This window comes from Eublepharis macularius, chromosome 11, assembly GCF_028583425.1.
Source record: "Eublepharis macularius isolate TG4126 chromosome 11, MPM_Emac_v1.0, whole genome shotgun sequence".
In the NCBI taxonomy this organism is placed as follows: Eukaryota; Metazoa; Chordata; class Lepidosauria; order Squamata; family Eublepharidae; genus Eublepharis; species Eublepharis macularius.
In genome coordinates, this window is record NC_072800.1 from 43,734,905 (window position 1) to 43,748,101 (window position 13,197).

Consider the following 13,197-nt stretch of genomic DNA (forward strand, 5'->3'; position numbering starts at 1 on the left):
GCCACAAGTAGGAAGTGACTTGACAGGCACATAACACAACCTCCTGCTGTAATCTACTGAACCCCACAATTCTGTTCCTGGAGGTCCCCAGATCCTGAGGAACAGCCTGGGGACAAAGTGGGGACATACAATGGGAGGGGCCCCTCTCACCCAAAGATTTAAGTGCATTATGTCTTTTGAAGTTTGCGGGCTGTATACATCCCAAACAAATTGATCCCCTGGCACTGCTCATAATACTTCACTTTTACTACTGACACTGCTTTGAACAAACTAATCTAGAATTCTTATCATCCTGCTCTTGCTAACAGAGGGCAGGCCTTCTGTTTTACCCAGTAACATACACACAATGCAATCCTAAACACGCTTCTAAATCCATCGACTTCAACAGACTTTAAAAGGTGCAGCTCGGTTTAGGATTCCACTGACAGGAACTGTGGTGGGAGAAAATCCACTAGGCATTCGCCCCGACGAGTTAAAAGGTGCCAGGGGGTAACTAGCCCAATTAAGAGCTCTTGAAGGCGCGCGTCAAGAATAAAGAGGCGTTAAGCAGAGGTCTATTCGGCTCACAGGAAAACCTGCTGCTAAGCTAACAAAGCGGGAAGGGGGGCAGACCGGGCGCACATACACCGCAGCCTCCGCCGTCACAGTGCAGGAGCCTCCCATTTGCTCCGCTTCCAACCCGCGCCCGGTGCAGCCTCCTCTCCGACCGCAGCCAAAAGCGCGAGAAGAGACGCAGGGCGCCCCCTCTCGGCAGCGAAGGCGGCCGTCCCCGCTCCTTGGGCTCCGTCCTCCTCCTCCTCTCCCACACCCTCGGGCCGGGCGGGTACCTTGCAGGCGGAGTAGACGCCCAGCTTCTCGAGCTTCTTGGCGCGGGGCGCGGAGCGGAGCTGCGCCTTCTTGCCCGCGATGCGAGCCGAGCCGGGGCCTCCGCCACCGCCGCCGCCCGCGACAGCCGCAGGGCTCTCGGCGGTGGCGGCGGCGGCTGCCGCGATCACGGCTCGGGCGGGTCCGCAAGCGGCCAGCCCTCCGGCGGCTGGGGAGCCCTGCTGCACCGCTCCAGCGCCGCCGCTGCTGCCCGCGCCGCTTCCTCCTCCTCCTCCTCCTCCTGCGGCGGCCGCAGCCGTCGCACCCGCCCCGCCTGCGCCAGCCTCAGCCATGCCGCAGCCCGGGCGGCAGGAGGCTCGGCTGCTCTGTCGCTGCCACCGCCGCCAGGTTCGCTCGGTTGCCCGGCTCGGTGCGCCCGTCGAGCGCTCTAGACCCTCCCCTTTCCCCGCTCGGCTGCCGCCGGCTGCTCCCTCAGGAGGGAGGGGACAGGCCGCACCGCGGGCGGGTCCTGCCGGGGAGAGGAGGCGGAGGCGCCTGCGAAGAAGCCAGCGGGGAGGAAGAGACGGACATGTTGCTGGCCGGGCCTGCGTCGGGGGCGGTTGTCGCTGCCTGCCTGGGGCGCCGCGGCGGCAGGGCCTGGCCTCGGAGGCGAAGCAGCAGCGTCTCAGCGGCCCCAGCCTGGCTGCACAAGCGCCTCGAAGCGTCACCCGTTGCTTTTAAATTACGGGGATGGCGCCTGTGGTGATCCGTCAACATCTGTTCGGTGCTCTTTTTTATTTTCCCACCGTTCCCGAAGGCACCTGTGAAGATGAGGCTGAGAGCAGATGTTGCGCAGTGTTTAAATCTGTAAATAAGTTTTGTTTGTAATATTTTTTGTAAAAAAAAGTTATAATAGTTAAAAATTGCGTATTTCCAATTAAAAGAAAGTTGAGGCTGAGAGGAAGAGAATAAGCGGCCCGAAGTCGCTGTAGTTAGTGCATATTTGTGGCACCCTTTCCCCAGAGAGCTCTGGGCACCTGTTTCTTCCCAGAGAGAGGAGGAGTGGCTGGGCCAGGGTAATTCATTGAGCTTCATAGCACAATAGGGATTTGAACATCTCCCGGATCATAGTCCAGAGTTTTAACCACTACACCACATCTATTACATTTTAAAAACGGAATGTACTGCAGGAGAATTACACTTGTGTATGATGCAATAATTGACAGTAATTGATTGCTTTAGCACCTCTTGGCTTTGGAGTGCCTCTCCCTGTAGATATAAATCTCAAGAGGGACCTCCAAGCCTTTCTTCCTGTGAGCCTACAGAGAACAAGTACAAGCTTCATACTGTGGGCAGGCAAATGAATATGAATTAACTTATGTGCAGCAGCTAATTTGGCAAGCCAAGTTGCCCTCGCTCCTGGCTCTAGACAGAGGAAGGTGCCTGCTCAGTAATGTGCATGCCCTGCATGTTACACAGGTTATTTCCTCATTTACTACATTGATATTCTTTTCTTTGATGGAACAGGGCAGGGCAGTGTTGATAGTGTTGCATGGGGTGGGAGACAGGACTGCCTTTGGAGAATGTTCTGTGTTTTATTCATTTTTTAGCAGAAATGCTTCATATATCAAAATATTTTTGTTGTACTGTTACAGTAAAAGTATATTCTCATACAGCATCCATCGATGCATATGGAAGAAATTAATGCTAAAGGGAGGGGGAGAGCAGGTCCACCTTGGTAGTATCCACCATTTCCTGCTGAGAGAAACTAAAGTACCACTAAAATGGAATAAAACCAGCCCATATCAATAGGTAGCCCTGCTGCTTTTAACAGGCCTATCACATCTCAAGTGACATTAGAACAAAGTGACAAGAGGGAAATAAGTGCTATGAACTTGCTGCTGTCCAGGCCAGGACCTTGACCAGGCAATACCAGCCAGACACCAGGAGGTATGCTGGACTGACAAAGCCAAAACTTAGGGTGATAGAGGAATCCTCTCCACCGCTGAGAGACCTCACCTTGCTGTCCTGCTATGCTTGTAAAGAAAGGCAGGAGGCATGGCACCTTTGCATTCTGCTCTGCAGCTCCTCTCAAAATGGCTACTCAAAAGTTGCTCACAACCCATCTGAGGGCCCAACCCATGGGCTGAAGACTGGTGGATTACAAGACAAGTGTCTCTGAAAACTATTAACAGTGCACTCCCAAACAAGTACTCGCCTAAGTCCATTGAAATCAATGGATTTAGACTGGAGTAACTGGTTAGGATTATGTTGTAAGTAATTTAGGAGTATTCTCACCCCAAAAGATTTGTGCAAAATAGGCCAAGAACAGGATCTATTTATTTAAGTACTTTTTTATCCTGTTCAAGGAATGTAGGGTGGCATATAAAATTCTCTTCCCAGTTCCATTTTATCTTCATACAACTCTCTGAAGAGGGCTAGGCTGAGAGAAGGTAATAGGTCCAAATTCACCTGGTGAATTTTATAGCAAGTGGGGCTTTGAACCTGGTTCTTCCGGGTCCTAGTCCAACATTAACTACTATGTCACACTGGATGGACTTGATGTAATAAGATGTGGAAAAAAGTTCGTGATCGAGTCTGTGCAACACCCACAGAAAATGAATACCCATGAGCTGGTTGGTTGGTAAGAAACAAAAGGAAAAACTGAAAGAATGATTCTGGTAATGTAGTTCAGTAAGAGGAAATGTGGGTTCCATGAAAAACCACATGACATAAGATACATCACAGATACTGGACTGACATGGCTGATTTATCATGAGTTGATTGTTGCAATCACCCGATGCTGAGCAGTGAGCACTATGACAAAGCAGCCCTTGCAGATGGCTTTAATGTATCAAGCTTTCCATTATCATTCGCTCAGCATGCATGGGGATTAGTTGACACAACAAAACACGCACTACCTGTTACACCCCTAGAATTACAGTACTTGTGCAGTGCCATCTGCAGTCAGAACAGTAACAGCAACTAAGGATACGGTTACTATAGTGATCACTGTAAACACAGTACCCAAGCAGAGCTAGCAACAGAAACAATGCCCAAAGAGCACAACTTTCTAGAAGCCAAAGGTAAGCTTACAGAATTTTGCAGCAGTTTATACATAAAGTGCAAGGAAAGTTGTAATTTCACACATGCTAACAAGTAATTAAGGCCATAGAATGCTTTAGGAACTCTCCAAAAGTCAAAGAAGCACATATGATTGTGTTGAATAGAATTTCACAGATACCTTAATACATCTGTGTAAGCTAAGAGAAAGTGGTCTACATCAGCAAGTACCAATGGCTTTTTAAATGACCCAAACAGAAGACGGTCTAACTAAGAGCTTTCAAGATGGGTTAGCCACGTTAGTATGGCTGTAGCAGTAGAAAAGAACAAGAGTCCAGTAGCACCTATAAGACTAACAAAATTTGTCGTAAGGTACGAGCTTTCGTGAGTCACAGCTCACGAAAGCATATGCCGTACCACAAATTTTGTTAGTTTTATAGGTGCTACTGGACTCCTGCTAAAAGCTTTCCGATTTTTTTAAAAAATGACCTATAGAGTTTTATTTTCATCAAGGACTGAATGGTATTGTATGTTGCAAGAGCAAAGGCTAGCATTAATCACCACTGTAATGTGCTCTATGCTCACCTGGCACTCGCTGTCCTTTAGGTGCCAGGCTAAAATATTTTTTAATCCAGCCTTTTAATGGTTTTTTTTTTTTGCCTGAATATGAGTATCATTTTAGGCTGCAGAATGGAGTTTTACACTTTCATGCCTTATTTTTAGTGGCTTGTTTAAATACTGATAATTCTTACTGTGTTGTTTTTACGATTTTATTATATTGGTGTTTTTTTAACTTGGTGAACTTCCTCAACAAAGGTGGTATATAATCTAAATGTATTGCATTTTGGATTTGTATAGGGCTGGTCTTGGAACTGCAGACCTTGATGTAGATTGCCAATGGAGGCCCTCATCAGAGCTCCCCAGAAACATTTTATATGTGTTTAATACTTGATACAAAAGGTTAGGATTTTGTTTTTTATTTCATTGCCGATAACAGTGCTTTTGTAACCTTCATACTAAACAATATATAAGATGCTATCAGAAGATTGGAAACCAAATAATCATATTCCTCCTTCCTTAGATATAATCCACCCATCCATAAACTAGTGCTGGAATGGTCACCTTAAAAGCTAATGGGTGGTGTAAACGGTTGCCTCTTGTAAAGCAACAATCAAGCTAAGATTGAACAGAGAGGATGAGCCTGGTTCTGCGTGATTAGTGTTTTGTTACCCACTTCACCTGTCAAATATCAGTGCTGTTTTCTCTCTTTTAAAACCTGCTCATCTCAAATTGCTTTGTTAACTTGCTTTATTCTGTTGTCTGCTCTCAGTTTCTTCATCTTTCTGCTACTATCTGCTCTATTCAACGTTCCTCCCAAGGACAGTCAGATGGTCGTTGCTTTCATAGCCAATTAGTAGCACTAGCTTCCATTTGTAGAAAAACCAAGTAGGTAATAAAATCCAAAAAACAAAAGCCATGCAATGAGGGGAAAAAAATCCCTCAGGCCAAGATGCTTCTTTGCTTATCATCTCATGTAGAATGCTTTAGATACTACCTGGTATCAGCCAACCACACCCTGAACCCAGTGAAGCCAGCAAAGTATTATACACACACTGGCAAAGATGCCTTAAAGATTGGACCCCACTCCATCCCCTTTTAAAAATATTCAAGCTGATGAAGAGTTCTAGAGAACTCAAAAGCTTGCACACTGTGTATTAGTTTGGTTACGCAGCTATTTTTTTTTCATTGCCTCCATTTGAAAACCAGTGCAGGTCAACTTGGGGGCTATATCTCACAAGTTGGCTCCGGTATGAAAGTTGCTTTACAACTTCTGCAGTCTCTGCTTTGTGAGGCAAGCTATTTTTTACATTCTGTTTCACCAGATGGATGAAAATTATGCAGTCTTTATGACACTAAATTGCTATTAAGAAAGCTAGGCGGAGGCACTGTTGTGCAGCTTCTATGTGACAGCTGTATTATGTAATAGCTTTGAGGTTCTTTTCACTGACCAAGACATTGATTCATATTGAAAGTAAAAGCAGGAAAATTAGATTCAATTTTCTAGTATTAAGAAGACATACTGCCCCCATTCCTGGGAGTCATGTCCAAAACAAAATTAGAAACTTCTTATTGCTGTATATAAATATCAGAATAGAGGTTTGTTTTGTTTGCAAAGCTTAGCTTGATTTTATTAACTAACACCTAGTCTATCATATGACATTATTATGCATTGTAGTGTCAGGCCTCAATTCACATAATTGGTACCTGGCAGCAAAAGCAAAGAACTATGGTCATGATATGGCATGTACTGTATTGTGATAGATGTTACAAAGAACTGAGGAGAAAAATACACAGCTTAGCAGCAGCAGCTTCATGTTTCTTGAATGCAAGGCCTAGTTCCACTGCAATGCAAGATTCTTCAAACTCAGTTGAATGTGCTTGTGAGAATTAGGACTACAGCCTGATTTGTGTATATTTATTGAAAAGCTCCACTTAGTTCAATGTATCTGATCCCTAAAGTAAGCACAAAATATTGGTTACTTGAGAAGCACATTCTGTTTACCTTTTTTGTATTTTCCTAATATCTCATAGTAGTGAAGTTCTGGCAGTGTATTTTTAACAGTAATAGAAGCACTTAATGTTATACAGTTAAAAGTCAAGACCGTTTGAGCCTTATCTTTTTGTGATCAAGTGATACAAAAATCAAACCATGTAATAACAACTGCAGCATAGAAACTTTATAAATGTCTCTACATAACTTCCCAAACGACGACTGGGGGTGGCATAGGCAAAATCTGCAGTATATTATGAGCTATGTGTTGAAACAGAATCATATTTGCTCTCCTTCCTCTGACTTAAGTTATCTTTACAGGCTGATGTCTATGGTAGGAAAAGGATTATCTGTGTAGACAAAGGCCTCCTGAACAAGAAAAATAGGTTTCATTTAATTGTACTGTCACCAAAGAGAAAAACAGTTTGCAATGTGTGTAGATTTATATGAACAGCACAATGTCAAAAGTATCACTAGGTCCCTGTTCAGGTACAGATAATGGCATGACCTTGGTAAGACCGAGCAGCATCTGTGTAGTCAGAGATTAAAATGTCCTGCCCTGGGGAATTTAACAAAACAAGTTACACTAATCACTGCAAGCTTTCGAGTTCTCCAGAACTCTTCATTAATCTGGATGTTCAGTACAGCTCTCTAAAGTAGGGTCAGATATTAAGCATTGTCCAGAGTATGATGCAAAAGTCCCTCCTCCCCAGTCTGCTGCTTGTAGTTTTAAAACACCATGATCTACTGGAGCATTTTCTCATTCACAATGGGGACTGCTCATGTGGTCACATGTTGAAAGAGTAGAGTTAAACATTTACAGGTCCAACACAGACTCTGAAAATGATTCCCTGCTGATGCACACAAGTATTTATTATATTTACCAAAGAAAATATGAACCATTCCTAGGAAAACCTGGTTTTATTCCATTCCAAGGAATGTCAGTGTTTTCTGTCTTCTCCCTCTCTACAGCATAGTTACATGGAAAAATGAGGGGAATGGCCAAGTGTCTTACAATGAGAGCTAGTAACACCAAAGTCGTTCTTTAGGTTACTGGACAGCTTGTGTTTTTTGTATTCAAAGATGTTTGCTGAACTGCTTACAATTCTAAGAACAGAAGTAATACACTCGGAGGGGAGGACCCTCACTTTCCCCTGTATCCTTTCCCACACTCTTTCTCATCTCCTGGCAATACCCATGTCCTCAGCTTTCCTGCTTCCTTTTCTCCTTCCCACCTACCAATTAACCTACCCTTATCTACCCCCATCTTCAGCTGTATTTACTTCATTCATACCCCACCTTTCTCCACAAAGGGGACCCAAACCTGCTTACATCATTTGCCTCTCCATCATTTTATCCTTACAAACCTGTAAGGTGAGTTAGGCTGAGAGTATGTGGCTGGCCCAGAGTCACCCAGTGAGCTTCCATTGAAGTGTAGTGTTTCAAACTTGGATCTTCAAGAGCCAGATCTGAAACCCTAATCACTATACCACACCAGCAGGTATAGTGCTGTTGAAAAATAGCATACAAACACAAAAGACAGGCTCCTCCGGGAACAAGCACAGAAACCAACAGGTCACACCCCAAAAACCAAAGAAATATCATATATACAGTAAAAAAAAAATCATTCTTACACATAAAATGACAAGTGTATGTAGTGAATAAACATCTCTAATATCAATGAATTCTTATATATAAATAACAATAAATACAATATACATGTATATTATCTTCCAATGTATCCAATAAATGGAGAGCTTCTTTGCACTTACCTGTTTGGTTTTTCAACGACGGCGTCTGTCACTGTAAGGCTTTATTCTGGCATCTCTGTAAGAGGAAAAAAAAGAGAAAAAGAATTTTGGACTATTGTTTTGGACTAATGGCTATATATATGCACTCATGAATGTGTATTCGTTTTTGACATTCACAGTATTTACTGGATACATTGGAATATACAAGTATATTGTATTTATTGTTATTTATATATAATAATTCATTGGTGTTTATATGTAAGAGACGTTTATTCACTACATGCTCACGTCACTTTATGAACATATGTATAAATAATTTTTTTTTACTATATATCTCTGTGTATACAATATTTTTCCGGTTGTTGGAGTGTCCCGTTGGTTGAAAAATAGCAAGCAGCCAGGCTGAGTCACGCAAGTTGCGTGGCAGCAAGATGGTCATGGCCTGGTTTGATAAGTCTTCCCTCAAAGGCTGAAACAATCCTAGAAAAAGCCCTGCATGCCCCCTCCTCCCTTGCCCTTTACCAACAGAAAAATAAAGGCTCAAATCGTGGCAATATGGTTGTGGTTGCCTAGCAATAACCTCTGAGGCATTCATTTCTTAAACCTGCAGGTGCTGCTTCTACCCATTGGGGGTTACCCTCTTTTTTAAAAGATTTCTTATTCTGCAAACCTGGGCTTTTCTCAGGTTTGTACGAAGTTGTAACTTGTCTGACCATGGCTTTAATCTCTGGACACAAGTATCCCCTCATAGGGCCATGCTGAGAACTAGATACAGTATATTGACCAGAAAATTTCATGGAGAGGTCTGGCTAAACAGTCAGGCAGAAGTAGCCTACTGATCAGGCTTAGGCAAGCTGCTTTATTGGAAATTATGTATCCTTCAGATGCTTTTTCTAACAAGCATTGTTCCATCCTATTCTGAATCTCCCAGGATACTTCATTAGCTTCCCATTCACCTACCTAGGCAAATCTGGTCTGTAGACTTTTCTGGACCATATCCAAAGAGCTTTAGAACAGCCCTGAAGATAAATCAAGCATGCTGCAGCCCCCACACACACTTATCTGAAGTTACGTTCACTAGAAATTTTGCCGTATGTCGCTGTAAATATGGCTTGCAAAAAATTATAGAAATGCTATGGAAATCATTACAAGGCTCTTTGTATATACAACAGGTATTCAAAAAATGCATACATATGGACTTGTACATATGGATAAAAATAAGACTAGAAGTGAATGAGCTATTTTAATCTGGCCCAGTAGGCTACAATTGGTTACTTTACACAGCAGATTTCCATGCTATATCACAATTTTTGAAACCATTTTAAAAGCATTTTGCTATCTACTGTGATAGCTGTTTGAAAAACACAAGGGCCCTTTGGCCTTGAGGAACTGATTTTATGGTTCTTTGAAATGCAGTCTGTATCACTCCATTTCATAAGGCTAATTAAACCTCATTTGATTTTTTGCAGAATGACATGGGAAATGGGAATTGAAAAGACTGCCTCTGAACTTTACAAAGATTCCACCAAGGCAGTTAATATTGATTTCAAGAAAGTTAGCCATCTTGATGTTACAGTCCTCTGCTCTATATGCCATGAAGCAGTCCATATTAGACAGCTTTTTCATCATAAACGAGCACACCAGGCACAAGCAGTACTAGATTATCAGCGGCCATGGACTGAGACAGTAGATCTAAACAAATTAGCCCTTCGGCAAAAGGAGCTAATTTTAAGAATGATAAACACGCCTAAATTCACTGAGCAAGAAACACACAAGATTCGCTTTTCATTCGAGTTCCTAAAGGAAAGCCTTAAAATTGCACCGTATTTTTGTATTGACAGTGTTCAGCAAAGTTCTGTACATATTGGAGAAGTAAGAAACCCACTTATAAAAGCCACAGCAATTTGTCAAGACAGAAATACTTTTTGGCGTTCAAACTTGGAAGATGTATTTGTCGTGTTAGACGATTACGGGAACAGGCCTGGAACATGTTTTTTTGGACTCTTTGATGGAAGCAATGGCATTTCTGCTGCAGAAACCACAGCATCTGAGCTTCCACTTTTATTTCTTGACCAGCTTTCTCGTGTAGATTCCTCCTACCAAGTGAGTGAAGCTGAACAAAAAGTACTAGATTCATTTCGTACCATTTTTAGGGTAGATTATAGCATAAGAGAAAAAATATTCACTTCTAAGATAAGCCAGACCAAGAAATACCTGTCAAATAAGTACAAATGTATTCATAAAGCATACGCCAAGTCTTTCTGGCGAATGGACAGGCTTTTACAACTTGGAAGAAATGAAGTTTCCAGGATTCGCTGGAGTAGCTGCTCAGCTGCCACCTGTTTAGTGGAAAAGATAATGAGTGAAAAGCAATGCCAACAAACTCAAGGGGAGAAAATACTGCAAAGGATAAGTAGTGAAAATGAAAAGATCATCATAAAACAAGAGGAGCTGCCTGAAAACATAAGCATCGCACAACTACAAGAAGCTCCACTTGTTAGTAGCAAAAATACCTGCAGTATTGACCAAGAGGAGAACCCACTCGAAAGATTAAATGAAAAAGAGGAAAAAACTATAAGAGAGGATAGGAAGTGTTTTATAAGTAATGATAGGCTCCAGGAAGAAGATCAGCTTACAAACAGTAACAACTTCACACAACCTAATGAACAGAGCACTGGAATAATGCATATCGCTAACATTGGTATGTATGCATATTGCTAACATTGGCATGCACCAACTCATCTTTCCTTACTCCAGCCTTACAGTGTAACAATCTGAAAGGCATAACAGCTGCTTATTTAATTCATGTTGCTTGCAAGATGCAATATAGTTAACAGTATTTCACAGACAGAAATAGAAGTAGCAAAAGGTACACTTCAATATAAAACATAATATTCTAGAAAATTTGGTGTAGTAGTTAGGAGCGGTAGGACTCTAATCTGGAGAACCAGGTTTGATTCCCCACTTCTCTGCTTGAAGCCAGCTGGGTGACCTTGGATCAGTCATAGCTTCTTGGAGTTTTCTCAGCCTCACCCACCTCACAGGGAGATTATCACGAGGATAATAATAACACACTTTGTAAACTGCTCTGAGTGGGCATTAAGTTATCCTGAAGGGCAGTATATAAATCAAATGTTAAATGTGCATTTTATGTCATTAGATCTCTGTCATCCAGTTTAAAGGGACCATTGGCCAGGTTAGCAATCACATTCTGAAAAAACACGCCTTCCAATTCTTTGTTTGGTCATTGGAAAAAAGTACAGGGGAAAAAGAATATTACTGGTTTGGTAAAATTGTAAAACACAGACACATACAACTCTTCTCAAGAAAATGCTGTATATACATATAAATATACTTTAAACTTCACCATTCTATTTGGTCAGGTACATCTCTTCAGATACTATCAGGAGGATACTCCATTTTACTTACACAAGTTGCTTCTGTTCACAGGAAATCTGCAGCTACTCAAGAAGAACTAAGGGAATTAACTGAAAGCTCTTTATCAAACTATCTTTTTGGTTTGTTATAGTAGTTATGTAAGAAATATCCCACTCAAATGATATTTTAGCAAGATAAATTAACCTCGGTAAATAGACAAGATACTATACAAAATAAAGAATTTAAAATGCTATCAAACACCACTAGTGGCAAGTGTCTAGTTTCAGCCTACAGAATAACATTAAAAGACACACAGAAAAAGGTACCTTTCTTGGAATAGTGGGGAAAGGTGGGCAAGCTATACAGAGCATTATTTAATAGAGACTGATATAGTGCGTCTTAATATATACACCAAAATTGATATTTACAGGAATAATGCATAAAATTGAGAGACCATATTGCACAAGAATGATTTCAGATGGACAATATAATACAATCTGCACTATTACATTAGTGAAACTTGTGGAACAAATGTAAAACTGTGTCACAATCTGATTGAGGGGAGGCACCTGAGATTATTTTACAAAAATAATACTTTTTATCATTTTAGGTAACGTTCATGCAGTTTTATGCAAAAACGGGGAAAGCTACTGGCTTACTAAAGAACACACCACATACTCTACAAAAGAAAGGAAGCGCATTCTACAGAATGGAGGATATATCAGCCCTAATGAACCCAAAGGACTGATAGAAGGAATTATTAGAACTACTCGTGGACTCGGCTATCATGGAAACCCACAGTTAAAAAAAACATTTATTCCTGTACCCCATACAATTTCCATTCCAGTAGATGATTCGTGTCAATTTCTTATTTTAGCTTCTAACGGACTCTGGGAAGTTCTAGATAAAAATGAAGTAGTAACATTAACATTAATTATGTACTCTGCTTTTTTAGAAAAATATCAACATGCACAGCAACAAAAGAGCAGCATGGCTAAAAGTGAAAAATTGGACAGCGAGGATTTTGATGAAAACTTTTTTTCATGGTATTTGAAGCCAGATTTTCTTTTTTCAGAGGGAGATTCGGAAGAAGACAATCTGGAACAGACTAATACAGAGATAAAGTCACCAACAAGCAGTGGCTCAGCACAGAAAGGGAGAATTCCATCAGACTCCTTAGTGGAAAACTCAAGAGAGGAGAAATTAGAGATCCCTTCAGAAGCAGCTGTTGAAGCCCACATATTTAATGAGGTTTCATCATCTTTAGACGACACAGAAATGACCTCATCGAGCTCTGGCAGTCAAACTAGTTCTGAGGTAATACAAGTGATTGATGAACATGACAATGTTGAATCAACCAACAGTCAAGAATCGTCTTCACAAACAGAAGAAACAGACGTTATGACATTTTATGCCCATGCTGCAAAATATATTAGTAAGCATCTTGTAAAAGCTGCACTTAGAGCAGGTTCTCGAGATAACATTACTATTTGGGTAACACTCTTAGATGGATGTGATAAGATACCCACTTATGTTTAGCATGGTCATGAAGGTAGTCAGTGTTAAATATCATATGCAACCATAACTCTAGTCATACAATGGAAGAAATAGCACTGAAATAAAGATATAAAATTAAGAATGATTCTGCTT

At 41.5% G+C, this 13,197-nt stretch overlaps 2 protein-coding genes across 4 annotated transcripts in view; one reads left to right on the forward strand and one right to left on the reverse strand.

The window, feature by feature from the left end:
• The window catches only part of KAT2B (lysine acetyltransferase 2B), a 42,387-nt gene extending 41,217 nt beyond the window's left edge, over nt 1-1,170 (reverse strand). For all 3 annotated transcript variants that reach the window (XM_054991508.1, XM_054991507.1, XM_054991510.1), the window contains exon 1: nt 828-1,170. In XM_054991508.1, the coding sequence (XP_054847483.1) occupies nt 828-1,157 (330 nt within the window). In that variant the 5' untranslated portion in view covers nt 1,158-1,170. The remainder of the gene's footprint in view (nt 1-827) is intronic.
• A 3,572-nt stretch (nt 1,171-4,742) lies between these two features.
• On the forward strand, nt 4,743-13,189 carry PP2D1 (protein phosphatase 2C like domain containing 1). The gene is made up of 3 exons (XM_054991388.1): nt 4,743-4,827; nt 9,639-10,870; nt 12,158-13,189. Exons 2-3 carry the CDS (start codon nt 9,640-9,642, stop codon nt 13,084-13,086), a joined length of 2,160 nt encoding a protein of 719 aa, XP_054847363.1. The 5' UTR covers nt 4,743-4,827; nt 9,639; the 3' UTR covers nt 13,087-13,189.
• The last annotated feature ends 8 nt before the right edge of the window (nt 13,190-13,197 follow it).